Source organism: Helobdella robusta, assembly GCF_000326865.2.
Source record: "Helobdella robusta unplaced genomic scaffold HELROscaffold_4, whole genome shotgun sequence".
Lineage (NCBI taxonomy): Eukaryota > Metazoa > Annelida > Clitellata > Rhynchobdellida > Glossiphoniidae > Helobdella > Helobdella robusta.
Window position 1 is genome coordinate 4,329,926 of NW_008704902.1, and position 27,719 is coordinate 4,357,644.

The window sequence follows — 27,719 nt, forward strand, 5'->3', positions numbered from 1 at the left end:
TCAGGAGTAAATGGTGATAACTTCTCTGCCTCCTCCCCTCACCATCAGTACCCTGTCGATACCTTCCGTCAGAACTTCCAGGTACTCCATATCTGCATGTGTGTTTGTGGTGTGTATGTTTGTCTGTATGTTGGCTATCTACATATCCGCATGTTGTTTTGTGTGTATCTGTGTACATATATCTGTTGTGAAAATATCTGCTTCTTACATACTTGCCATGCACGCATATATGTGCCGTACATATATTTGTACTTTGTCGCATTAAGCTTGTTTCAGTTTATAATTAACTCGATTGTTTATTTACTGTATCATTAATGTGACAAAAAATAGAAGTAAACGAAACATTTGGTAATCAAATATTCATTATGAAGATGAAACAGAAGATAAGACGAACAGTTCTCCTCGCCAGCAGACGACTTTGGAGGACCCGGCAGATTGAGGATGACGAGGCGGGCGTCGTGCGACTTCTCAACGATCACTTCATTCAGCTGCACTGCTGTGTGCATTCGTCTCACGTTCTGCTTATCTCTGAGTTGATAGATGGGTGGGTAAGGAGACAGGTCTCAAATTAAAGTTTTATCAATTTACACCAAACTGTGACGCAAAACGAATTATCTAAAAATGTGATTTAATAAATTATCAACAAGTTATAGTATGTTCTAAACCATTCACAAAAAACTTAGATGAGTAAGAACTTTAAAAATGACTTATTAGAGCACGTAACGACATTCTTACAAGTTTTTATTATGCTAAACAACAAACAGATCAGCATCAACACATATCTGCATGCAAAATGGCGCATAATGCATCAACTTGATGACTGAAACAGAAACTAACGGTTTGATGCTCAACAGTTCCTCATTGAACTCATCCCTCTTATCATTTTCTTCACTCCATCCATCAACCTTATCGAATGCCTGGGTCTGAGTATCTTGATAATCTTCGTCTGGAGTTGAAGGTGAAGGTGATTGTTGATGAAGACCTGCGGCATCATCCATCATCTTCTGAGGCTGCGGTGTCCCGGTAACATCGTTATCGTTGTCATCATCATCGTTATCATCATCATCACCGTTATCATCACCATCGCTATAATTATCATCGTTTACAATCATGACCGTTACCACCATTTTGACCAACTGTGACCATGACATACTGACCCCAACAGATGACCTATAATGACCCTTACCATGTTCCTTAGCCTCTTCCTCTTCAGCCTCATCTCCTTCATCATGGCCGATCTCTGCTCCATGATCAGTGCTCGTTCGTAGGTGTAAGCTCGGATGGCACTGTCCGGCTGTGGTTGGGTGGGTGACATCATGATGAATGATGAGGAACTTAAAAACTGCCAGCATAGAGCAACAATGCCGTGAACCATGCATAACAACAGACATGAAAGAGCCAGCATGAAATAACCATGACGAATTAAATGCAATACGATATTGACAATAACGGTAAAAAAAGAATGGTACCTACCAAGGCTGCACCGGATTTAAATATGTAAAACCCTGCTGTTTGTGTGCAGTACTAAATGAATTTACGTGACTAATGGAACAGTATAGATTAATTAAAAACAACATAGGCAGGCCTTTGAATAAGGTGTAATGATGAATGAAGCGAGCAGAAAAGGTAACAGACCAGCGGAACGACAAAAACTTCTGCCTTCAGCCTCAAGTGATAGAGGAAGGTTTGAAGATCCATCCTTATCTGATCGATGTTGTCGTCCATCTCTGTTGTCGTGTTCGGGGCGGGGCAAGGGACCGTGCAATAACAGTACAAGTATTATAAAGACGGCCATTAGTGTTTTTATTAAAATCAAAATAATAATATTAGCGTAACAGTAATAATAATAATTATTATTATCACTATTATTATTATTGTTATAATTATTGTTATTTCGTAGATAAAAGGCTAGAAGAAAATATATAACCAATTGAAAAACAAATGATTAATTATTTATTTAACACTTTGTTTAAAATTTAATTCGAACACTTAATAACTGATTATTATTTTATTTCAGAAAAAAAATCAAAAAGAAAGGAATAAAAATGATGTCGATCACGACAATGATGACGACAGCAACCATCCACAAAAAAAACAACAACAAAACTTACGAGCTACAGTGAAGATGCGCATGCTACACAGTTTCCAGACTTTGTGCTGGATGAGCAAAAATGGCAGAAGCATCAAAAGTCCTCCATCATCTGTTATCCATAGTTTATTCGTTCGTTCGTTTGTTCGTTCGTTCATTTGTTTGTTCATACATTCATTCACGCATGCATTTTGCCATAGTCCATTGTGTTTTATCACGTTAAGGATTGTTAATACAATGCAGTACAACAAATGTTTAAACAATACCAAACATACAATTCATAGCAATCACTATAAACAAAAAATAACGACATAATAATCTCAACACAGCGACATTGGACAGCAACACACAGCGACAGCCATAGCTGCAGCAACAGTGGCCACCACAGAAGAACGAAAGGATACGCACAATCCACCAGATATCAATTGTGCCCACCAACTTATCAGTGTTTTCTGGGAACTGATCGATGCCCTTGGCAATGAGGGCGGCCAGTTGAGCAGTGTTTATATTGCGCAGGGTATCTGTCGTGTATGAGTGTGTAGGGGAGAAATGTACATCAGCTATATATATATATTAATACTCGTAAGCATATATGAAAAGTTGACTACACCATCATACATATCATATATATGTATGTCCTCATTATACAGTCAAGACATACACACGTTTATGTTGATTTGAAGCAAAATAATAAACAATACAATACAATATACACAATACAATATTTCACCATTTCCCCCTCAATACGATAACACATAACGATAAGAAGACAGGATGATTGTGATGGAGTTCATAGAGGAACCCATCTGGCACAACCACCTGGAACATAAATTGGCTCTGCAAAAGTGTCAATCGAACAAATGAAGAAATTTAGAACTTGGAGCGCTTTTTCTACAGCCTACTCACAAAATAAATTCAATCGAGTTAACCAACAACAGAAAAAAAAACTTGACGACCGACCTATGAATACTTTGTATGACTTCTCATCTTCATCGTGCCTCCACCCATGTGGCCAGCCCAGCATCACGGTGTTGTGCGTCAGCCCGCCCACTCCTGAGCCTTGGATTCTAGTGAGAGACAGACGATCAAACGTCATTCATTTAAAAATTAACAAGATGATTATTTTTGGTTTCTTAAAACTATTTTCAACAAAAAGTAAATTGAATTTTAGGAAAAACAGCCTTTGACATTAAAATTTAAATTAAATATTTAAACACAATCTTTCAAAAGATTATTTCAGCAGTACATAATCTAAAAAACACGAACGACTAACAAATAGCAAAGACCTTGAGTCATGCTCTCAGCTACAACGACCTCCGCGAATCCCCTCGCCTTTCAATGGTTTAAAAGTACAGCACCACCTCATTCGACCGCACATTTCAACGCATTCATTCAGACAATTATCAAAAGGATTCATTGACAATCCTGATTATTCAATTAGAGCATTCGATCATGTATCCAAGCAACTGGTTACATATAAATACCAATAGAATCTATCAAACCAGTCATTCATCCATTGAATGAGCCTTCAACAATCAATCATATACAACAAACCAACCAAACAAACAAACAACCAACAAGCCGGTCATCACTCAATCCTCACTCACCTTCTCGCTCTTCATAATCTTTGATAACGTTTGTTTAGCGGCTTGTGCATCTGCATATTTTTCAGAATAAGAGCCTTCAATGACTGAACCAACCAGAGTCAAACCTTTGCCTAAGTGATGGTTGATTGATTGGTTGGTTTGTTCGATGATGTTGTAATCAATTGAAACCATTTAAAAAATATCAGTACACAATTTATTGGTACTATCAACATTTTACGTGACAACTCGTAAAGTTTTTGATCACTTACTACTGCCAATTAGCTAAAAAAACCAAATCACAAATTACTAACCAACCAATCATATTCACATAAGAAAAATTCAACCGTACTTTTAACACAAATATTTCATCAGATTACCCATTAAAATTGTTTCACACACACAAATACACACACACACACCTGATGCGGATGTAATTCTAACCTTCCTTCAACTGTGTCGAGAACGTGAGCATTTTTCGATATTTGGGTTCCAACGTGTCCTTCAGTTTGATGAGGATGAGCAGCTGAGGTCTCCAGTTTTTCACGTGTGGTGGACCTTCCTCCAGCCTCAGCAAGGCAAACCGAGCAGCTGACATGGCAAGCCCCCTGATGCCATCACCCCACTCTTTTTCGGCCCTGTTCATGTCAGTTGGTTGTTCATGTGAAAACTATCATTCGGTGTGCCAGTAAGTGATGGTGCTTTGCTAGTTTGCTTTAAAATTAATTTGCACGACGACATTTTATGCTGTATGGCCGTATGTATAAAACTACATTTCAAAAACTGCAATGACACAATAAAAAATAGATAGTCAAAACACAAACGAAATTGTTTTTAACAACCAAAAACATCGGATCAGCACCAACAGCCTCATAAAGTTGACAAGCATGAAGTGTGCAACAAAACTAACCCTTTATATTCAATGTATTTGTAGATGAATGCAGCAATGACTATGGCAACAATGGCAATGTACCAACACGTCATCAACATCAACGTCATGCACAACAACACTCCAAGCAATGACAGACTCCTTCAATGTGTATACGTGTGTGTGTGCGAGAGTACGTGTGTACGTGTGTGTGTGTGAGAGTACGTGTGTGTGTGAGTGTGTGTTGTAATCGTTGTTGTACAATACCAAACAAACTGTTAAATTATAAGTGCATGCCAGTAATTACATTATCCGCACTTACCAATGATAAAATCTGAATCTAGGTCTCCAGTTAGGCGTCCTGAGAATTGTTTGCACTGCACAGGCCATGTTCACAAACCCGTAACACATTAGGAAGAACCTAAGATACAATATGAGACATCGACATTATTTATTTCATTTCAAAGATTGGTTTTTCACATAAACTAAACAAAACAATAAATTTACTGAATGTCTAAATTTTCAAACCACTAATAACTGCCCTTATATCACCAAAATACGATAACTAAACCACGCAATCAATCAATGAAATATACTTCACACAGCATAACTCAACTTGGCAACTTCGAGTACTGGCTGCAACATGAACTAATAGGTTCAGATTCAGTAACAGATAATACAGACAAAAGAACAAAAAGATTTATATAATCAAAGAATTAAACAACGACTACGTAAACTAACTCAGAGATGACAGGTGAAATGAAGTTGTCGATGTTGGCAATGAGAATGCCGACTTCAGCAATGAGACCGGTCAATATGAGAGCCCTGACAGGCTCACCCTGCTTGGTGGTCACTGAGAAGAAGTTCAGAAAGGGAATCACTCCATCGGCTGCAATGGCCTGCAGGAGACGGGGAGCCCCTGTATGACGTGGTGTGGTGTGGTCAGTCAATTCCAACCAATGTCGTGTAGTGTGGCCAGTCAAATTCAACCGTATTTTGTTGGGTATAGTCAGTCAACATAAAGCACATGTTGTGTGGTGTGTTGTGGCCAGTCCATTTTAATCACATGTGTTGTGTTGGGTGTTGGTCAGTCAATTTCAAACACATGTGTGGTGGCCTGGTAGGTTGTGGTCAGTCAGTCCGTGGTGTGATGTGGTAAATGTATGTCGTCTGGTGTGAATAAATGAATAAATAGGCTTGCAGTAATTTGGCAACGTAAATTTCATTAGGCTGTGAATAGAAATAGTCAATAATTATTAAATAATTATAAAACAAATGACAGAAAAATGAATGAACAATATGAAACACAGTATGAAGAAACAAGCAATCGAACAAACTGACCGACGAGACTCTGCAGACCAGCGCCACATGTGGACAGGAACGCCCCGATGATGACGATCCAGTGTGTCGGCCAGGCTATGGTCGCCAGGATCAGCCCTCCACCTATGCTCTCACCAAATCTTTTTCGTAAATATTCAGACAAGATCATACACAAACATTTAGGATAGTGCACTGTTCAATATTTCATATATGCATGACAGATTTACAATTTCAGGAGAAAGAGAGAGAGAGAGAGAGAGAGAGAGAGAGAGAGAGAGAGAGAGAGAGAGAGAGAGAGAGAGAGGACAGAAAGAGAATAAGAGAGAGAAAAAAGAGAGAAAATCTAATCCACTGACTTGTCTCTGAGCAACTGGCCCTCAACACATCCAGCAATCAATAGGACACTTGTTATGTCTGAAGAAAGATCATGATAGATAGGTGTGACAAATATCAAGTTATATGTAGGTACATGTGTATGATAGAAAATTACGCAGTCTGCCTGTCATGTCATTTGCTTAAGACAGCTAAACTCCCAAGCTCGATTGTGATTAATCCTGAGGAATAATTACGTCAAGCAACAAACTTTAGTCAAAAATCAATTTTCGTCATGGAAACATTATCACAGCATCATTAACACTTTCACCATTGAAGTCATCATCTTCATCAGAGTAATCATCATCTTCATCACAACAATCATTGTAATCATTATTATAACTTTCACACAATTTAAATTTTTACAAGAACAGTTAAGAGCGATTCAATTTTACTGACAAGTCAAGTGCACTTTCTAATGAATTCTGTTTTTTATGCACAATAAATTAGTATTAAAGATGGTCCAATCCCATCATGAAAAGTTTCTAAACCATTGATAAAACATTTACAACTTTTTTTACAATTTCCACGTCAAAGCAGAATTTCTTCATAAACGAAAAATTCATTTAAACTGCAATCAAAGCATCATCCAGAGTTATATGCCACATGACCGACCCCACCCCCTTACACATGAGTGACGTGGTGCACACGGCTCCGATGGTTCCGGCCGGGATGCTCTTCTGTGCATCAGACAGGTCACCTGATCTGTTGGAGCCTGACATGAATCCTGTTGTTCATTGTATTGCAGTGACTTCAAGTTCACCAGTAAACAGTGCCAATGAATCATTTATTAAATGAATTTTAAGCAAAATAAGTCAATCGTCCTCACCACCACCATCTACACAGCAGCAGTTGCAATTTAAAAGAGATGAAAATCCACAAACCAGTGACAGCGGGGAAAATGATTCCGATGAGAATGAGGAAGTTGGATGAGATATCGGAGATAACGTCCCCCTTGTTCTTGTCGCCAACCTCGGTGCTGCCAACACGATCACCCACGTCCGAATACTTCGAAGATGTTTGATCTGCTCAGTGATCAGTGGTGAATGTGTGTGCAAGGAATGGTTGTGAAGATTTGTAAAAAAAAAATAGAGGTGGAGTCATGTATCTGAAAACAAAGAAAATAATATTCATAATCATCATCATCATTGGGCGGGCTTGTAAGTCGCGACAATATTCCTTCACAACTTCCTATCTTTCACCAATCTGGTTGGTCATTTCGTCGGTTAAATGTTCATTGTCAAGATGCAGGTGCTCAAGGTATTTGCGAACCTTCGTTCGGTAGAAGAGATGCAGTCTACATTTTCTATTTTTTCTGACATTCGATTGATAAAGGGCATAGATGTTTGCTAATTCACTTCTATCAGCTTAAAGACAGTGTCCGACAAATTGCAACTGTCTTCACTCAATTAACTCGCCGATTGGGGTTTGTTTAGTTATCATGTATAGTTCTTTGTTGGTCATGTGAGCTTCGGCTTGGTTGATATTTAGCACGATTCGATAGCACTTTCGTACAAAGATATCGAGTTGATGCCCATGGCTTCTGTTAGTGTCTCCGATTTGCAACAACAAAGCAATACCGATAGACCTGCCTCATTGAACAGTTGAGTCGAACTTGACTTTGGATTTGAACGATCTTGATGAATGCAACCCAATCGTTACGTTGGCTTTGTTTCATCTGAGTGTCTCGAGTGCACTTCTGTCTGACTTCTTCATGAGTGATATCGTCGATTGGAATGCCAATGATATAAAACGAGAAAATGTTACTACTACTTCTACTAATACTTACTACTACTTACTACTACTACTATAACTACTGTGTGCTCTCTTATTCTCTCTCCTAAGAGAATAATATTAAAAAATGAAAAGTCCCCTCCCACATAAATTTAAACTGATGCAAATATTCGAATGGTTAGAAGGACATTGTTGATAATAAAAAAATTATTGAGCATGCAAATAAGTTTTAGATGCATGCCAAATAAACATGACAAATGTGCATGATAAATCAATACAATAAATTAAAATATAAATCATTGCCAATACAATTTTTGCTAAGTGATGATATATTAATAAGATGACAGATATTGGAACAAACTTTTAAATATTCCACTCATCAATCCAGGTATTCCAGGCTTGAGGATGACATCATTGTTCTTGAAATATTTACAATCAGGTGAATCGGATTCTGATTGGTTGAAGCCACAGTACATAACAAAGAGCCGACTGGTCGGATCAGAAATGTTCTTGTAGCAATCTGCTAAGGGCACTTTCTCGTGGGACATCAACCTATCTCCAACCAAACATATCCTAATAAAAATCAAACACCTTACATCAAACTTTACCATTTCAGAGAATGATTTGAAAAACTTACTAACAATTGATATATTGGCATAATGACCAAAATTCAACATAAAACGTGAATATAAATGAACAATAAAAAAAATCTGTTGGCAGAATCAATCAATCTTCGTTTTGCGTCCAGAGACCCGAATAACTAGAATAACTAATTTAAATTTTTGAAAATTACCATCAGTTCAAAAATATGTAAAAACCAACAGATCAATTGACATCAGAAAATTAAATTTTCTTTCAATATTTTCCACTTTGAAAAAAAACTTAAAATTAGAAAAATTCTTACGATGGTCCCCTGGTTGGATTGGCCACAAAGTAGCCAATGTAGATGCTGATGATGGACAGGATGACACAGAAGAGGGCCAGGACAGACACCTTGCTGACAAACTTCACACCGATGAGGACCCACACAAACATTATTAGAAACAAAACCGAGCCGTATATTCGGTAGTTGTTGAATGCATTGCTCGGATCAGATAGCGGGCGAAATATCGTCGCTTGTGGCACCATGTATTGCTGATCAGGTTTGTAGATTTTATTAATATTTCAGAATAAAATGGAAACAAAGTAACATTTTAAAACAAATTTTAAAAACCTCCAGCGTAAAAAAAAATAAACAACCAAAAAAATGTTGAATAGCAAATACAAAAAAATATTTTTATCAACATTTAGTCAAAAAAAAAAATAATTCATTTCATGGTGTGACACTTGGCTATTTTTTTTAATATTATCTCCTTTTTCCTTTTGTTGCAATGGCCAATTTTAAAAAATTGTGAAGCCTAAATAATGTGAACTAACGAGAAATATTTCGACAGCCCCGACCACATAAAGGGACGCAGCAACAGTTGTCCCCAGATAGAACAATACCCCAACAGCACCACCAAATTCTGGCCCGAGTGCTCTGGATATCATAAAGTACGAACCACCACCTGCCACTACACCATTCGTTGCTATGGCACTCATTGATATTGATGTTATCAGAGCCTGTAATGTACATTAAGCATTCATGTAAAACATCAGTTTAAAAAGTCATGTCATGAATTCATTATAATTATGTTTATAAACTAAAAAATTATCAAAGAGATAATTGATTAAACATGACATTGTTGTGCTACTAAATAATAATTAACCAGAAGACCAACACATAAGCAACAGAGAAGGACGATGATGAGTGCTTGCAGCCATCCAGCCATCCCGATGACCCAGGCATATCGGATGAAGAAAATTATACCAAAAATGTTCTGAATACAAGGAAAATACACACCCATCATTGTTCCTAGCTTGGTACTCTGTGGTACGGAAAATAAAAAAGTTTAGTACAGCAAATTGTGACAGTGATAAAGTCAATGATAACAGTAATAATGAGTACCATCATATTTAATACCCGACAGTTACGTCAAACAGGTAAATGCTCATGAATGAATTTTGAAAACTGCATTTAAATTTTCGCAGACCTTCGGTATTGGTTTTTTTTTGTTGTTTCCCTCCTCTTCATCTTCACTCATCTGAGGTAGGATGCCACCTTCGTAATTGGCCAGTCTGTTGATGATGTTCGATACAAATGGTCTCTGGTGGGAATCTTCCTGAAATGCAAGTATAAAATTTTTTAAAATGCCTCTGAAGTTAAGTGTCAGCTGGAGCTGATTAAAAGAATTTTGTTACATGAGCAACAATCAGTAACCTCAAACAATCAATAACCTCAAACAATTAATAACCTCAAATAATGCCATGGGTTTATCTGGGTCATCTTGCATATCAACAAGATTTGATTTATCATGCTCAACAGTTGTAAAATTACCTCCTGTTTTTTTAAATTAATGTCGTTTGACAGGTGTGTGGATTTAAAAATATTGTTTCAAATATTTTTGTTGAGTCAATTCAAGAGGAAACTATTTTAAAAAACAAATATAAATATATATATATACATAATTTAAAATACTAACCATCTACACTTGAATAACCAGAACCTGTTTTATTTGAAAAAAAAGTTTATCCATATTATTATTATTATTAACTATTGTGAATAACAAATTTCTAAACGGTGTTGACAGGATTAACATAAAATAAATAAAATATTTATCTATGGTAGTTATTAGTGGAAAACACATTCATTTTCATAAAAATAAGCAATGTACAAAAATGAAATAAAACTAAGTGAAATTCATTTAATACAAAAAATAATTTCATTAAACATTTATTAAAAATATTTTTAATTAGTAAAATAATACAAATTAAAACATAAATAACACAAATATAATACAGTGTTTTACCTTTTAAACTAGGTTTTTTTAATGATCTAAGATAAAGTATGTAATAAATATTTAGGCATAATCTATCTATAATAAATAAACAAACATATGAATACAGCACAACAAAAGAATAGTAGAGAAGAGGTTGATGATTGGTTCAGTCAGTCATTCTCATTCTAGAATCTATAAATATTGAGATCTACTATTATTTTACAAAATAATAGAAACACTGGCAACACTATAACATGGAAGTATAATATTAAAAATTTTAATATTATGCTTTCATGTTGTAGTAAAATTTAATTAATAATTTTTCTTGTACAGTACAAGAATTTAAGATCAAACAAAGCTAATTATGAGTTGTATATTGAATAGAAATTAAATCAGCTATTATTTAATTAAATTATATAAGATACTAACCTTCAAACAATTTTGGGTTTGTAACTGTCGGCTGGTTCGGGGTGGCACCATAACTGCTGCTACTGGCCAGAGTGGAACATGAAGTTGGATTTTCATTAAAAATTTTCTCATCTTCTTCGGTGAACAGTTTTGCTGACATTTTAGATTTCTTAAACATAGATATGATGAAAAAATTACAAATAAAACCTAATTAATTCTGTTATAAAAAAAAAGTTACAATCAACAGAAGTAAAAATCGGAAAAAAGTGTTAAAAACAGAGTTCACTTTTTTAACTGGGTGTGAATAAACATTAAACTACTGGCGACCGACGTGACATATTCACTATAATGATGTGCATCATCATCATTTTAAATTAATATTTTTAATTATTAATCATTACTATAATCGTTTTTGTTGGTTTTTATGATATTTTTGTAGTTTTTTTTATATAGAATTTGTTTTATAATTAAGTATAATCCGCCATCAAACATCACAATAAGATCATCAAATCTTTCATTCATCATCAGCCTATACCAACATCCACAAAGCTGCTGCAATTACAGAAAACATTAAAAAGCTCATCAACTTCAACGCAAAATCTTTCACCGACGGCAAACGTGAAAGTAAAGTCTAGTAATTACAAATATCGCATCAGTGGCTCTGAAAATCACTCAACACTCCAACCTTGCAAGACATTGATGCCAACACGCTAAACGCCAACTTTGTTGTCATGTTGACCAGTCATACAAAGCAACTACTACTAACCATCATCATTATCAACAACATTTCAACAGATCACACCACTCTCAGGCCTGTCCTTCCGGTACATGTTTAAGCGGTCTCCCCACTTCATGGTTTCTACAAATCATCAGCACCCAAAGATTCCCTATTTAGCATACATATTCATTCAACCCATCATAACTGAGATCCAGCACAATTCATCCCATTCCTAAAACAAAACACCCATCATCATCACTAGAGTATGGCCCAATTTCACTCACTTCCATTCTTTCGCGTATTCTAGAAAAATTCATAGGTCATTCATCTATCCATGTTGCAATCATTCGTCATCAAACCACAAACAACAACTACAAGTGCTATTCAATTCGCATTTCGCCCTTATGGTTCATTCATAACGGACATCATCTTTTTTTTACCTCTACAATAACATCTTATATTTAAAATAATAATCATGTTCATGTTACTGCTCTTTTCTAAAGCTTTTGATACTCTGAATCACTTTCCACTTTCAAATAAATAGCTTCTATTACTCTAGCTGGCAATATATACAATGTTATAAAAAAAATTCTTGCGAATAGGAGTCATTTTACATTTTTCTGTTCAAAAATTTCATCAACCCTAACAATATGGTTTAAGGATCTGTCGATGCTTCAACTCTTCAAACTACAGTTCTAATAAAATCATCAAATATGCTGACGACACCTACCTTGGTTGAATTAATATATATGCCCACCTTGTCGTCCCATCATCTTTCACAAACACCATCCAATCAGAACTCGATCAATTAACTTCATGGTCAAAAACAATGCAATCAATCTGTCACTTAACCTCAATAAATCATCCTAACAATCTAACTTATTATACACAACAGTGTCTAAAGAAAATCACACCACCTCCAGAACATCCATCTATCACTCGCATGAATCAATTAAAAATATTAGGCATTCCAAATTCCATTCACCTCCACGCTTAACATTGCACCTCATATATAAACCACGCGTATGAACCAACTCAACAACAATTTTGATGTAGTGTTATTAACAAAACTAACTTGAAACTGTCACCACTAATAATTACAATGATTAAATAAATACTTTTCCAAATTTCAATGTTGATAAATGAAAAAATGTTCAAAATTTAGGCCTCCTCGCCAAAGTTGTCTTGATCCGCCACTGTAAACCGCCGTCTACGCAATTTTCGGAATACTTTTTGGAGAATTTTTAGAGCTTTGGGCGTTGGTATTATATTTCAATGTCCAGACATTTTTAAGATTCTTTTTAACCACTTAGGATGGCAACAGCATATTAACAACCTGGTTAAATTAATGTGTTCGGTCTCGTGTATTTCGAGTGCAATGGAATCTGATCTACCACAGGCTAAAGTGTATGATGTGATTATATTTTTAAATATTTTTTTAGATATTCCTTAGAGATTATTAATTAAATGCTTTATTGAACCAGTGCCTCTCATATAAATAGAATATAACTATAATTATATTCTATTTATATGGTGCGTCTTTAGTTCCAGTTTTTGCTGCTATTAATCGCCGTTGAACATCGAAAAAATAGTTATATAAATGAATGATTTGAGCAAGCGAGCGGATGAGTGCGTGAGTGAGTGCGTGAGTGAGTTAGTAATACTTGATTGGATCGATCGATTGAATTACTATATATGTGTATATGAGTGCGTGAGTGAGTGAGTGAGTGATTGAGTGAGTGAGTGAGTGAGTGAGTGAGTGAGTGAGTGAGTGAGTGAGTGAGTGAGTGAGTGAGTGAGTGAGTGAGTGAGTGAGTGAGTGAGTGAGTGAGTGAGTGAGTGAGTGAGTGAGTGAGTGACTGAGTAGTAATACGTGGGTGGATCGATCGATTGAATTACTATTCAATTCAATTTATTCAGCAAAAAAGGCAAAAAAGCATGGAGACACAGAAGCTCAAACGAGCTTGTACGGCCACCAAACCAAATAAAAACATATACCTACACTACATGAAAATGACAACTTAAATGAAAATAAAATCGTATAGCTAACCAATGAAAACAAGTTAAATTAAACCAAAATTGAAGTTTTATATATATATATATATATATATATATATATATATATATATATATATTTATATGTTCATGTCCATGCACTCGGCTGAGCCCTGAGACATATGGCCACACCCTATATTTGTATGGTGTGTGGCTATATTTGTTTATGTGTCTATTTATTTGAGTGTGTAAGTGAGCGTATGTTTGGTTTCCAGATCATTTCATTTCATTGATTCTGTTTTCTTTTGTATTCTGTATAACAGTATTGTGATATGAATTGTAGTATGGTGCGTGTTTGTAAATGTGTGTGAGCGTGGGTTTATGTGTATGTATTTCATGACATTTCTGTTACATCTATGCTTAGAATTTTTAGTTAAGGGTGACCTATCCACAAGTTTATCTTTTTTGGTCATTCTTCAAAAATAAATAAATAAATGAATAATATACACACACACACATATATATATATATATATATATATATATATATATATATATATATATATATATAAGGACTGAATATATAACGTTGGAACAATTTGCCTGCCTTTCTAAGAGATCCGGAGTTGAACCTGCCTGATAACTTACTTATTTTCGTCGTAATTCATTGAACTTACTTGTTTTAGTTATAACGGAGTGATTTATTTGTTTATTGTGCCATGTTAGATTAAGGAAATAATGAAGACTGTGTTTTTTTCTTATAATTTTTTCGTTGAAATTTACTAATAACCCTTTATTTATGCCATGATATTTTTTGATAGCGCTTTTGAGATCCTTTTAATTAGCGCTTTATTAAATTTTTCTTTAATAATAATAATAATAGTATTGTATATAATGCTGGTAATAGACCATAATTTTTACAATATTCTATAAATTCTACCGAATGATTGGCGTTAATATGTTTGTAGTTCGTTTTTTCGAGATTTTTCTCACTAAAGTTTTTTGGAGAACGTTTAGTTTATTAAAATTCAAAATAAACTTATTTTCCGAATTCATTCTGCAAATAAGGCCATATTTCGATTCCGAATGAATTATCATCAGTGCAAGTTGGTTTATATAGGGAAATATTCACTTTGTGAAAGTGTTTATATAGAAAAATGTTCACTTTGTGAAAGTATTTATATAGGTAAATATTCACTAAACGTTCTACAAAAAACTTTAGTGAGAAAAATCGAAAAATCGAACTACAAACGTACTTATGCCAATCATTCTGTAGAATTTATAGAATATTGTAAATTAAGTTGTTTTCAGCGAACTTCTATTTTTTTTAAACATAAAACAATTAAACTTTTCATGTTTAGCAGTGAATTTTTAAATAATAATTTGGGGCGAAAATTTTGATATATAAAAATCACCACACAAGTTTTCTTCAAATTCTTTCATATTTTTTTTTCTACACAAAATTAATAGGACCGAAAATGTTCTTTTAAGTTTTGACGTTCCCTTCAAATCACCGACTTCCTTTTCTCGTTTAGATTTTGTAAACACGGTCGGAGATGGTTAGGACGTTAATTTAAATCCCATTTAATCCGCTTATTGCATTATTCTAAAATTATTTTATGATTAAAATATTTAATTTTTAAAGTCATTTTTTATAAACCATTTTCTAAAATTTTACAATATTAATTTTTTTCCATTTAGACGACAAAAAATAAGAAATGTAGAAAGATGAGGGGCCATGTCAGCCACGGCCATGGGCGAATTGGTTAGCATTTTTTTCCAAAATTGTTTTCCCTGAAGCTACAAAATTATTTCTTTTTTGCAGGCAAACACAGGAAGCATCCCGGTGGTAGAGGTAATGCTGGTGGTCAACATCATCATCGTATCAACTTTGATAAATAGTTGGTGCATTTAATTTTATTTTTAATTATAGTATTTTGCTGTTTCTGATCAAATTTCTTTTATTATGTTATGATCAACCTTATTTAACTTGCTAAGTGCTAGTGCTTGCTTGTTGGGAACAGATGAACTTACTCTTCTTAACTTAGTAATTGTACTGAGCATTCATTAGTTAAGTTCTGAGCCATTGAGGTTTAAGAAATAGGCATTTGGCAACAAAGACAAATCTCTCGGGAAAAGCTAACAAACATTCAGTTTTAAGCTATTTTTAAAAAATAAAATGTATAGTAAATTAAATGTTTTTTTTAAAATGTTAAGTAATTTCAAGTTCATAACGATTTTTATTTTTTAATAAGTTGGCTGGGGTTAGGGAATGCTTGTTGAATTAATGTTTATTGGGTTTTTTAGACAAGTAACAAATCTTCAATTTCGTCTATTATTTTTGCTACTCAAATTAAATTTTTTGGGTAATCTTTCACTTTTTTATTAGAAATAGCTCGGGCATAGCCCATTGCCAACCAAATAAATATCGAAAAATCAAAAGTAACAAAAATAAACCCTTAAAAATTAAAAACTGATTAAGATAAAAATCAAATTGTCATTATAAAATTAAATGAGTTAACTTCATTAGATGTTAAATAAAGTCATTACAGTGGCAATCAAACAGGAAATTGAATCAACAACAAAATCTGTCTAGTTAATACACTCACAAGTATAATAAAAAACCAAAATTGAAGACGAACCGAAACAAAGGGATTTTTAACAGAGAATATAAAAAAATTGAGTCAACGGAAATTTAAATTTATAAATATAGGAAAATAAACAAAAGACACGATATTATTGGGATTATCAGAAATTATCAGAAATTAGCCCTCCAATGAAACATGACATCTCCAAAAAAATTGTTTATTGCCGATTTAAAACCACATAGAGAGGATGTATTTACAGCAGCTGAGGGCAATTTGTTCCAATCATCAACTGATCTGTTAGAAAAGAAATACTTCCTACTGTCTTTGTGGCAAGCACCTGTAGTTAACTTCAGATTGTGACCTCGAGTTCGATCATAACAAGAGAACATTACCCTTGGACTGATATCCTCCATAAATTCCCCATGGATTATTCTATACAGCAATATGAGATCAGCTCTACGACGCCTGTAGGCAAGAGAGGGCAAATTAAGTTTCTTTAATCTATTTTCATATAGAAGTTCCTTGCAAGAATTCACTGTTCTCGTAGCTCTTCTCTGAACCTTTTCAATTTCATCTATCAAACCAATTCTATAAGGATGCCATGCTTGTACGCCGTACTCTAGGTGCGAACGAACCAATGACTTAAACAAGGTTACAAATGCTGCCTCGGAAAGGTGTTTGAAATTTCTGGTAATAATTCCAAGCATACTATACTATTTGCTTTATGAACTACCTTTAGCACATGATTTTTAAACTTCAACTTGTTGTCAATAATAACCCCCAGATCAGATACTTCCTCAACCTCAGGTAACTGAAACGTCAAACCTTCATCATCTAGTATAGTAAATGGCGGGCTTGGTTTATTCGATCCTATTCTTAGGAGCTGACATTTGTTTGAATTCACATTCAACCTCCAAGTTTTAAACCAATTCATCATGTTCACAAAATCTTTCAAAAAATTTATTTTATCTTCCTCACACTTTATTACTTTAAATAATTTTGCGTCATCAGCGAAAATTTGTGATAACAAATGGAAGAAACGTCATTAATATAGATGAGAAATAGCAGAGGACTTAGAACACCACCCTGAGGGACTCCACTCAAGACAGGTCTTGGTTTCGATAAAGTGTTGTTTAACTTGACATGAAACACCCTGCCCTGAAGATATTTATCAATCCACTTTACTATCTTATGATTCACAACCATACTGTTCAAGCTTGAACAACAAACGACTATGGGATACTTTATCGAACGCCTTCTCGAGGTCTAAGTACGCCACACAAACCTCGTAACCATGATCTACTCCTTCAGTCACCACGTCCAAAAATTTCAAAAGATTCAAAACTGTTGAACGACCTGGGATGAAGCCAAATTGATTACATGAAAACAAATTATTTTTCAGAAAATAATCCATAATGTGATCTTTTATTTATGACTCCAGAATCTTACGACAAATTGATGTAAGCGCAATTGGACGATAATTCTGAACTAAATCTTTACATCCTTTCTTTGTGCAAGGGAACAACGTGACTAATTCTCCAATCATCAAATACCACACTTTCATCCAATGAACGTTGAAATCAGACTTTCTCCCCAATCTTGAAATTTCAACTACCTCTGTCCCCAAGTCTGTGCCTGAGATCTCTTTTAGTAGCTTGTTAACTGACTCTTTAATATTTTCCTTTTCAGACATGTTGTACAGAATGATATTATTTTTCCTCTTTTCTCTTTCATTAATAACATCCATCTTAGTTGATGTGGCCTGAATTGACTCCTTCATCATTTTCACATCAGATGAGAGCAAATTAACCCCACCCCTCACAGCATCAGACTATTTCATCAACGTTTGTTCATTTTGCACAACAGTAGCTTTAGTTAACTTTTCATAGTACTCAAGCTGTTTTATAGAAGCCTGAGAAGAGTCTTCAATATTTTTGCTAACAATTTCCATTCTTCACTTTGAGTTTTTACAGCCTCTTCAAGACAATTCATCCTTGCTATCATAAACTGAGTTGAGGTTTTAATTTCTTCACTTAGTACCTCAACTACTGGAACGGAACTTTCACAAGGCAAATTCTCCTTAAGAATTTGGGCCAGTCTTTCCCTATTGCAGCTAAGGCAATCTTCACACAACTTTAAACCAAGGTCGCTTTCAGTTGTCCTCATCTCCAATCTTTCGGCTTCTTTTTAGTACCCATTTAATTATTAAATGTTTAAATAAATTTTTATTTAAAAACACTAGTTAAGGAATAAATAATTTAGAATAAATGATTTTTCGAATTTCAAGAGCGATATTATCAGAAATGTAAACCAAAGAATGGTTTATTCTCAATGTATTTAAATCACCTTAGGATCTTTATTTAAAAAACGGAAAAAATCATTGGACACAATTTATGTGTAAAAGTTAGTGGTTGTCTGCTAGAATAGTGAGTAATGTTTATGCATCATTCTTGATGCATAAACATCGGTATTGATATTCTGTGAGATATGTTAGAGTTAGGGTGACCAACCAATAAATCATAAATAAACACAAACTATTTATGTGTAAAAGTTAGATGTCTGCTAGAATAGATTGATAAAGATTACCAACCAATAAACTGATGTAAAGTGAAAGATTACCAATTTTTTGTTTGGTCCTATATACACCTATCCCCTGATTTACACAGCACTTGTTTTACATGTTTTCTCTTTTACACGGTTTTCCAAATAAGTTTTTTTGTTTTTATCGCACTCTACTAAATGCTACTGTGATTAAACACATGCTTGCTTGGCTCAATATGAAGAAGTTTACAATGATTTTACAAAAATTTGAAGCAATTGTTAATAACCGATTTTATTACCATTTTTCATAATGTAAATATTTTTGCTTCAAACATCGATTCGGCACAAAGAACTTCGAGTGATGAAAGCTTTTTGGTTTACACGTTTTTCTCAGGAACTTATCTACTGTGTAAATTGGGAGATAGGTGTATAATTAACCTAACTTGTAAAGTTGGCTAGTTGTAGTCTGTCTCATAGTTGGAAGCCAATTTGGATCTCGTCTATATTACCTTAACAGACTTCAAGCTGCTGTGAAACATTATTAAAAGTGATTGTGAATCATCACAAACATTTTTTTCATGAAATTTCTTAGATTTTGGTATTTATCAGCTATTGAGCATTGATCAATTATTTTTTCAGAGTTCAAAATTAAATTTTGTGTGACATGTTCTATTGATTTAAAAATCCATTCTCACTACATTAATACATTGAGTGGTATATTGGAAACATTTAATCTTTCCTTTTTAGTTTTTTGTGGTTCACTAGTTGCATTTTAAAATTTCGGTCATTATCTAAAATTTTATCTTATACCAGTTTAAAAACCATTTAAACAGCCATCCTGGTTACTTTGGAAAGGTTGGCATGAGGCATTTTCATTTGACCAAACAGAAATATTTCTGTCCAACAATAAATGTTGATAAGCTGTGGAGCTTGGTTTCAGAACAGACTCGTGAACACTACAAAGAAAAAAAAGATGTTGCTCCAGTAATTGATGTCGTCAGAGCCGTAAGTTACTGCTTTTATGTAATTGTAATTTTTTTTTCACAGAGATTTATTTAGACTTTTGAACAGTTAAAATGCTGAGTATGGTTTTTTAGTCTAATTGACAAAATAAGTTTATTATCATCATCATCATCGTTTTAACGACCATGCTTCCGCACTTGCATGAGTAGTAGATTTTCCAAGGATGCCACTCCTCCATACATTGCGGTCTTGTGCATCTTCCCTTCTCAACTTCAACTTTCTCATGTCATCTGCTACACACTCCTTCCAAGTTTTTCCTCCTCCTCTACCCTTCTTTCCGTCAACTATCATTTAACCTCTCTTCAGAGCTCTTCACTCATTTTTCTGTACCTCAGTGTTACATCACACATCCACCTAGTCATCATTTTTTTCTTCCTTTTCCATACACTACATATCTCCCACTTTCATAGCCCATGTCTCACTGTCATACATCATCACACATTGAACATGCGTACTGTATATTTTACCTTTAAAGAAGATCATATAATTGCAAAACAACGAGACAATCAGCTCTGATATATGCACCATCCCTGTATTTAAACCTCTGTTCCACAAAATCTGTACTGTCCACACCGCATACATTATATATGCACGTGCAAGTGGTGCATCATACGTGCATGGCTTTTGTTAGTTTGATTGTGTTTTGGACTGACAGTATTCGAACCAGGCCATCCCATAACTGCATGAGGCATGGCACTTCTACCAAATGAGCCAACTCGTCGACTAATACTAATGTGTTTAGAAATCGTACACTCGAAGCTCCAATGCTAAAATCTTTAGCCCATCTATTAACAAACACAATATATTAAATTTTTCATTTTAAAAATTTGTTCTGACAGGGCTATTACAAAGTGTTGGGCAAAGGCCACCTACCTAAACAGCCAGTTATTGTGAAGGCTAAATTTTTTAGCAAGACAGCTGAAGACAGAATTAAAAGTGTTGGTGGTGCTTGCGTGTTGGTTGCATAAATTGAGACTATTTCTGGACATAATTTTTTTGTCTTCACGATCTTTTATTTGACAAATAAAAGTTAACACAAATTTAATGTTTTTTAATCGATCTGAATGTAAAAATAGAAAGTTGATATTGTGCTTTCAAATTAAAATTTTACGAAAACATATTTAGGCAAGTGGATCAAAAATTGCAGAATTTGTCATTGAACTTTATCATGTGCTTCAGAAGCTTCACTGTAAATTTCATCTTCACCTGCTTCCTCAGATTCTTCAGGTACTTTGGAACTTTTGGCATCAGGAACCCACAGCCCTGAATCTATGCACCTTTTTATGTGGTACTCTGCTTCTTCTTTGGGTAGCTTTGTGACAGCATCTTGTAGCATGGCTATGTCTTTTTTCTCAAAACATTCTTTCAGGATCTGGAATTGAGCATTTTTCTGAATACACTAAAAGTAGTTAAGGTGATATTTTTATACACTTATTTGAAATAACCATTGTTTCCCAAGAGTTAATTGTAGTTTCTTATAGTTTCTTTATCTGCTTTTTTATATTAAATTTTAAAAAGTTTAGCTCCTGATTTGGAACTTATTGCACATTCTTAGCCTGCTGTTTAGTAAAAATAGCAAAAAAAATTTTGAGCTCACTACAAAAAAGCTCTTTCATAACTTAAGCTGTATTAAAGCACCAATTTATTCAAGCATAGTTTCACAGAGGTTTATAAAACGAATTTTTTCAAAGTAAAATGATCAGACAAAGTTGCTGAGAATATATGACTTACATCAGGCAATGATTCAAACACTTCAACTGGATCAAGACCTCCTGGCCCCAATCTTTTTTGTCTTTCTTCCTTAAAATGCAAAGATTAAATATCACTTGCAGTGATTTATAAATAAAACTAAAAAAAACCAACTTCTTCCACTTGCTTCATTACTTCTTCTAACTTTGCTTGAGCTCTTTTTCTCACCCTATCTTTGAATGAGTCAAGTTCATCATTAAAACCATCTGTGTATTGCTTTTCTGCCAATTTGATCCTAGACAATAAGGCCATGTTTTATTATTCATAAAATGGAAAATATATTTATTACTTTTGAAATATACCTGGAAAAGAATGCCCTTATACAACTTCTTGGATCTACATCAAGAGATTTAGCAAGTTCTAATATAAACTGCATAACTATTGTTTGGTGAGCGACATGATTCATTAGATCTTTCTTCTACATGGCAAAAAATTAAATTGTTAAACAAAATGTTGCAAATATAAAAAAAATTATTCAACCTCTTCCACTTCAAGATTTATGCACCAAATGACCAAATAGTTTGCAGTTTCTTCACAGACAAGATGAGGGTTAGCTGTGAGGAACTCCTGGCTGTCATCATACCTTTTCAGCATTCCAAACTTTTTTATTAGCTGTTCATTTTCTTTAGTAAACTTTTGCTGGAAAGATATGATAGATTATAAATTAACACCTTGATGAAATCCAATCTTAAAAACCTGTCTGTCAATTTTTTCATCTTCTGTTAAATTATCCTTTTTTCTGGGCTCATCTTTATTTATTATCTGGATTTTAAAATTGTTTTCCAAAGCGAATTTATGTTAAAATTTATTCTTTAAAATCTTTGAAAGGTTACTTACTGTTTTACTCTTTCCTTCTTTGCATATCGTATCAATGTTTAAAGGTGTAAGCTAGTTAAATTACAATTTTATATTAATTATAAAAAGAGAAACTTTCGATAAGAATGTTTGTAAAAACAAACCTTTTCTTTCTTCATTAAATCTTCTTCCTTAGCTTTCCATTCAGCTTCTTGTTTTTCTAACTCTGATAACTCCAATTTTAATTTTGACACATCCTCTGAAATGCTCTTCTTGGGTAATTGTAGCATAAAAATAGTTTAAGGTTATGAAAAGGATTAATTAATTAAACATTGTCCTTTTATACCTTATCACCTGATTCAGCATCTTTAATCTTGCTTCTTATAGACAGCAACTTTTGTTGATGGCTAAATAGGTATATAACATAAAATTGTTAATAAGACAAGTATCAACAAATTTCCCTCATTATTTTTATAATTGAATGATTATAGTATTAAAGTTAATCTTGCACAATGTTTAATTGAATGTTAGAGATGAAAAGATTGTGAAATTTACAAACTTTTAAAAAAATGGAAGGACTAACTCTAATTTTCCCTTTTGAAATTCTTCCTTTTCTTGCTTTTCTTTCTCCATTCTCTCAAGTCGAGCTTGATGTCTCCACCTGAACAAACTTGGAGTATCAATGTTTGGATGGGTATCATCTTCATCATCCGATATCTTTGTGTTAAATATGAAGTCATTTTTTTGGGTTTTGTGGACAAAATTAACACCAAGATTTGAATGAATAGGTTTATAAGACAACAGGTAAAACAACATATCAAATTAGCACTCACTATCTAATTTATGAAATGGACTAAATGATGCAGGATTTATAGATAAACAAGCTAAATAAAAATGAAACTAGGAAAAGTTTTTAAATTTTAATTAATCAGATTAAAAAATTGGTCTGCCATAACTACCATTCAAAATTATAAGTTCATAAAATAATTTTAATGATATTTAAAAAATAGTTCAGATTAGGGTTGTCCTGGATTTGATTTTCGCAAATCCGGCCAAAAATAAATTTGCCAGGATTTAATTAAAAACACAAATCTGTTCAAAGGCAGATTAACAATGAAAACTAAAAACAAAAAGATTGATAATGGAATGATTTTGTTATAATATAATAAGTGGTAGGTAAAGTAAAAACTAAACAAGAAATTACATAACTGTATTGTATTTTTGTATCTGTACAGTACATGTACATTGTACACTGTATATATATATGTTATGTCTATGTATCCTATTTCATTTTTAAGGTTCCAACATTTCATTATTTAACAAAAAAACATCAATATCAATTGAATAAAAAAAAAGAAAACTAAACAAAATTTATAATTTAGTGACCAGTAAGTCTTTTTAGCCATTTATTTTGTTTTTGTGTAGTAAATGAATAAATTTTAAAAAAGTAAACTAAAAAAACTGTTAAAAACTTAAAACTAAAAGATTTCGCGCTTTTTCATATGTGAAACTTTTATAAGTTAATTATAAATTAGCAAATTATTTAAAACAACAACTCACTTCAATGTGGTCCCACTTGCTGTAATCTAATTTACCTTTGGAGGACATCTCGTGAGCAGCCAGTACTGGAGCGAATCTTCTAGACTAGAGGAATTATGTATGAAGGCAATGTAAACAAGGAACGATGACGAATTTGGTTAAGTTTATTTGCATAGACGTTTAACTTCGTATTAGATCAAATCGGATCACATCCATACATACATTTACTTAGAATAAATCACTCATAGCTTTCATGAGAATATATATATATATATATATATATATATATATATATATATATATATATATATATTCATGATAACTTTAATAATAATTGTTCATAAAATAATTCAAGCAGCAACCATTTATATATTGATGAAAGCTTCCTAAAACAAACTTATAAACTACAGTATATCATATATTAAATTTTAAAATATTAATTGAATTATAAAATATAAGCTACGACCTATAAATTTTTTGTCAATCAACAATTAATTGATTAATCAATCAACCAATATTTTCTACAGCGCCATTTACGTAACGTTCAACAGACTGCTTGAAAGAAACCCGAGATAAAACTTGTGAGAGACCGGAAATAAAATCGGTTGGCGAGCTGACTCAGTCGTTGGAACAGCGACATTCATCTGTTGTGTTGTTGTTAGGCGATAACCTTTTGCCACTCAAGCCACAAAGTATAAAGCTCATAATGTGTTAGGGTAGTTTAAGTCTAATATTCCTTGATCTCACCAAAATTAATTCACAGATTACAAATCTTTCAAATAAATAATTTGAATCTGCAACTACAAGCAAACCTTTAAAAAAACAAATGCAATGTCAATCCTATATATAAAAATGGAAGAAGATAGGCAATGTTCTTTTCCATGTTTTATAAATTTTTCAGAGCTTTTCTTAAACGATTAACACTTAAGCTATTAGGATGAGCCAAAAACTTAAAAAATAAGCTGTTGTGCGCTGTGTTAATAGCGCCTGTGTATTTTTTATTTGAATTTACTGTTTCAGCAAACACGAACAGTTTTTTTCATATATTCACAACCATAAGTTACACTTTTGAGTTTTTAAATCCTTTTCTTTTTTACCGACAAAAACTGGCTTACTTCATTGTCGGCAATTTATTTTGTTTCTTAAAATATTTATTGAATTGTATTTGGGTGGATTCTTAGTAATATGCATAACATTGTCCTTGTTCTTCAACCAATTTTTTTAAATCTTCTCTTGTTAAAAAGCTCTAAATCAAACATTTTTGTTAAGACTTCATCGTCCGTGAAAAGTTCTATCATAATAAAAGTTCGTTTCTGTCATTTACAGTTTTAATTTATCAATCAAATCAATCCTCAAAAGTTGCATTTTAAAATTTGTAATCAGTGGCCATTCGATACAATTCGGAGGTTATTTTTGCACCATTTCGTTATCCTTATATTTGAAATTTTTTGGCATGCGGTTTTTAAAAAACATTTTTGAATGAGTAATTGTATAATATTAAATATTTTAAATAAATTACACTTAAGAACCGAATGATCAATGCCACAGTTCCACCTTCTTGTTCTTGTTAATTATAAATAAATAAATTAAATATTTGAATATATATGACGGGGTTTGAAGCAATGTATAACGAATTCGCCAACATTATGAACAGTGCCAATCATGAGATTTATTTATTGCATTGTTATATATTGTTGAGAAAAATTCAGGATTGAAAAATCGACATATTTAAAAATAACAATAAACACTCAAACACTCAAAAAATAATATAATGTTTGTAATGTTTTGTTGTCAATAAGTAGGTACTGACATTTTCTAACTTTTCAATTTAATCATCGCTTGAAGATTCACTGTCTTCCGTTGTTAACATCAATGTATTCGAGGTCCACAAAGCTGCACCCTTCGATTGATTTTGAAAAAATTTCAAACTGGTTTTAAAATACACAAATTAATTGTTTTGTCCAAAAAATAATAGATCAAATAGTGGTATAGTTTTGTTCGGTATAACAAATTCTAGAATCTATGAAATATTCAGCAAAACCTGAATTAACAATAGAACAGTTCCAATTATTACCAGTGTTGTTGATACAGTTTGGAAGCTTCGCTTGAGTTCAACAACACATCCCTTTGTAGTTTGTTTCAATTTAAAGTTAATCAATAACTTTGTTGAAGTTGTTGAAATTTTGAATGCTAAAGAATAAATAGTACTGACGTCCAAATTTATTTTGGAGACGTCCCCGCTCAAACAATCGTCCAGATTCTCGTAAAACGTTCTTGACATGAGAGCTTGAGGAAGACCAAGTGTTTCATTCTTGCAACAAGAAGGTGGGACTGTGGCATTGATCATCTGGTTCTTAAGTGTAAACGTACTATTCCATTCTACCCTTCTGTAATCTTCTGAGTCGTTAGCACCACAACATCCGAGCTGTGCCGTATTTAAATTAAAATTCATTATAATACGAATTAACTTGTCCTCTGTCCATATAAACATTTTGATTATTAAAAAATATTCTATATTTATATTTATTGTTTTTCATCGAGATTAATAAAAACATGAAAGGATATTTGAGTTATAAAAATTAAATTAAAATGAAGAAATCGGCTAACATTAAATTGCATTGAATACATGAAAATAGAGAAAAGTTCGGTTGGAGGGGTGATGGTGAGGTTGTCATCTATTGCCTCACTATCGTATCGCACGAAGTTATCATTCATTACACGGTCTATCATATTTTCTGACTAATTAGAAATTATTTAAAGAATAAATCAATTATGCTGCTTTTAACCATATGTGTTTGCAGCTGATATATATATATATATATATATATATATATATATATATATATATATATAGTATCGAAACCGGTTAGTCGGGACTTAGTCATACTGATCCGATTAACCAACTTGATATTTTTTAAAGATATAACATTAGGATTTTAGGATTTTTACGAGACAATTAGGTTGAACGTACAATAATTAAACATTGCTTATTTCAACCATTTTAAAGAAATATGGAAATAACTATGAATCTAACGCAACAACATTTTTAACGGTATTTGTAGTTTCACGGTAGAAATGTTTCACAAAATTATCTACGTTTGAAAAACTTTTCTATTTTAATAAGAATTTTTTCAAATTTATGTTCATAAAGTTTTTTTCGCATTGATCTGTCCTCTAAAAAATAATAAGGAGTGAATGATAATAATAATGACACTGTGGTGAGGAGAAAACATGAGAGCGTAACTAACAAAATAAGATTTCATCAGGACATACAGGACGAGTATCAATTCAAATGCAATGATGACAAATAGCGACCACCAATACTGGAATGAAAGAATATTAAATTAATAAAATGCAATATCCTGATAAATAAATAAATCAATTAATGAAATTCTATTTTTTAACATTTCTCTATTCTTTATTTCAATTTCTTTACTGTTTGATACTTACAATATTCAGCACCGTGATTTTATTTGATATAGCTCCATAAAGTCCTGCAATGCCTAACAGCAGAACAAAAATACCTAAAGCAAATAACAT

The 27,719-nt window shown here is 33.1% G+C and overlaps 4 protein-coding genes across 4 annotated transcripts; 1 reads left to right on the forward strand and 3 right to left on the reverse strand.

Annotated features, from left to right (window-relative positions):
* Positions 1 to 10,173, reverse strand: HELRODRAFT_66482 (hypothetical protein; the record flags this gene model as incomplete). Its single annotated transcript, XM_009024183.1, has 23 exons — positions 1 to 92; positions 395 to 528; positions 814 to 982; positions 1,171 to 1,294; positions 1,636 to 1,727; positions 2,112 to 2,201; positions 2,494 to 2,610; positions 3,050 to 3,156; positions 3,363 to 3,421; positions 3,697 to 3,806; positions 4,117 to 4,310; positions 4,583 to 4,702; positions 4,863 to 4,961; positions 5,282 to 5,459; positions 5,882 to 6,000; positions 6,217 to 6,274; positions 6,861 to 6,959; positions 7,117 to 7,260; positions 8,328 to 8,568; positions 8,897 to 9,100; positions 9,383 to 9,568; positions 9,727 to 9,873; positions 10,039 to 10,173. Coding segments are annotated over 23 exons (3,018 nt in total), but the record flags the coding sequence as incomplete, so codon positions are not given.
* Positions 10,174 to 15,478: 5,305 nt separating this feature from the next.
* HELRODRAFT_186501 (hypothetical protein) lies at positions 15,479 to 21,141 on the forward strand. Its single transcript, XM_009024700.1, has 5 exons — positions 15,479 to 15,503; positions 15,646 to 15,709; positions 15,770 to 15,845; positions 19,907 to 20,078; positions 20,936 to 21,141. Exons 1-5 carry the CDS (start codon positions 15,501 to 15,503, stop codon positions 21,062 to 21,064), a joined length of 444 nt encoding a protein of 147 aa, XP_009022948.1. The 5' UTR covers positions 15,479 to 15,500; the 3' UTR covers positions 21,065 to 21,141.
* Positions 21,142 to 21,249: 108 nt separating this feature from the next.
* HELRODRAFT_188986 (hypothetical protein) lies at positions 21,250 to 24,249 on the reverse strand (the record flags this gene model as incomplete). Its single annotated transcript, XM_009024701.1, has 11 exons — positions 21,250 to 21,495; positions 21,828 to 21,896; positions 21,960 to 22,080; positions 22,148 to 22,263; positions 22,326 to 22,484; positions 22,542 to 22,607; positions 22,683 to 22,733; positions 22,805 to 22,909; positions 22,987 to 23,047; positions 23,224 to 23,357; positions 24,201 to 24,249. Coding segments are annotated over 11 exons (1,177 nt in total), but the record flags the coding sequence as incomplete, so codon positions are not given.
* A 1,758-nt stretch (positions 24,250 to 26,007) lies between these two features.
* Positions 26,008 to 27,719, reverse strand: HELRODRAFT_162521 (hypothetical protein; the record flags this gene model as incomplete). Its single annotated transcript, XM_009024702.1, has 4 exons — positions 26,008 to 26,079; positions 26,221 to 26,304; positions 26,392 to 26,604; positions 27,630 to 27,719. 4 exons carry the CDS (start codon positions 27,717 to 27,719, stop codon positions 26,008 to 26,010), a joined length of 459 nt encoding a protein of 152 aa, XP_009022950.1.

Bases quoted from the DNA above. Each gene is read 5' to 3' on its own strand.
- HELRODRAFT_186501 (XM_009024700.1), top strand. The intron at 15,710-15,769 runs GTTAGCATTTTT...TCTTTTTTGCAG, and splicing joins CCACGGCCATGGGCGAATTG to GCAAACACAGGAAGCATCCC. The intron at 20,079-20,935 runs GTAAGTTACTGC...TTGTTCTGACAG, and splicing joins TAATTGATGTCGTCAGAGCC to GGCTATTACAAAGTGTTGGG.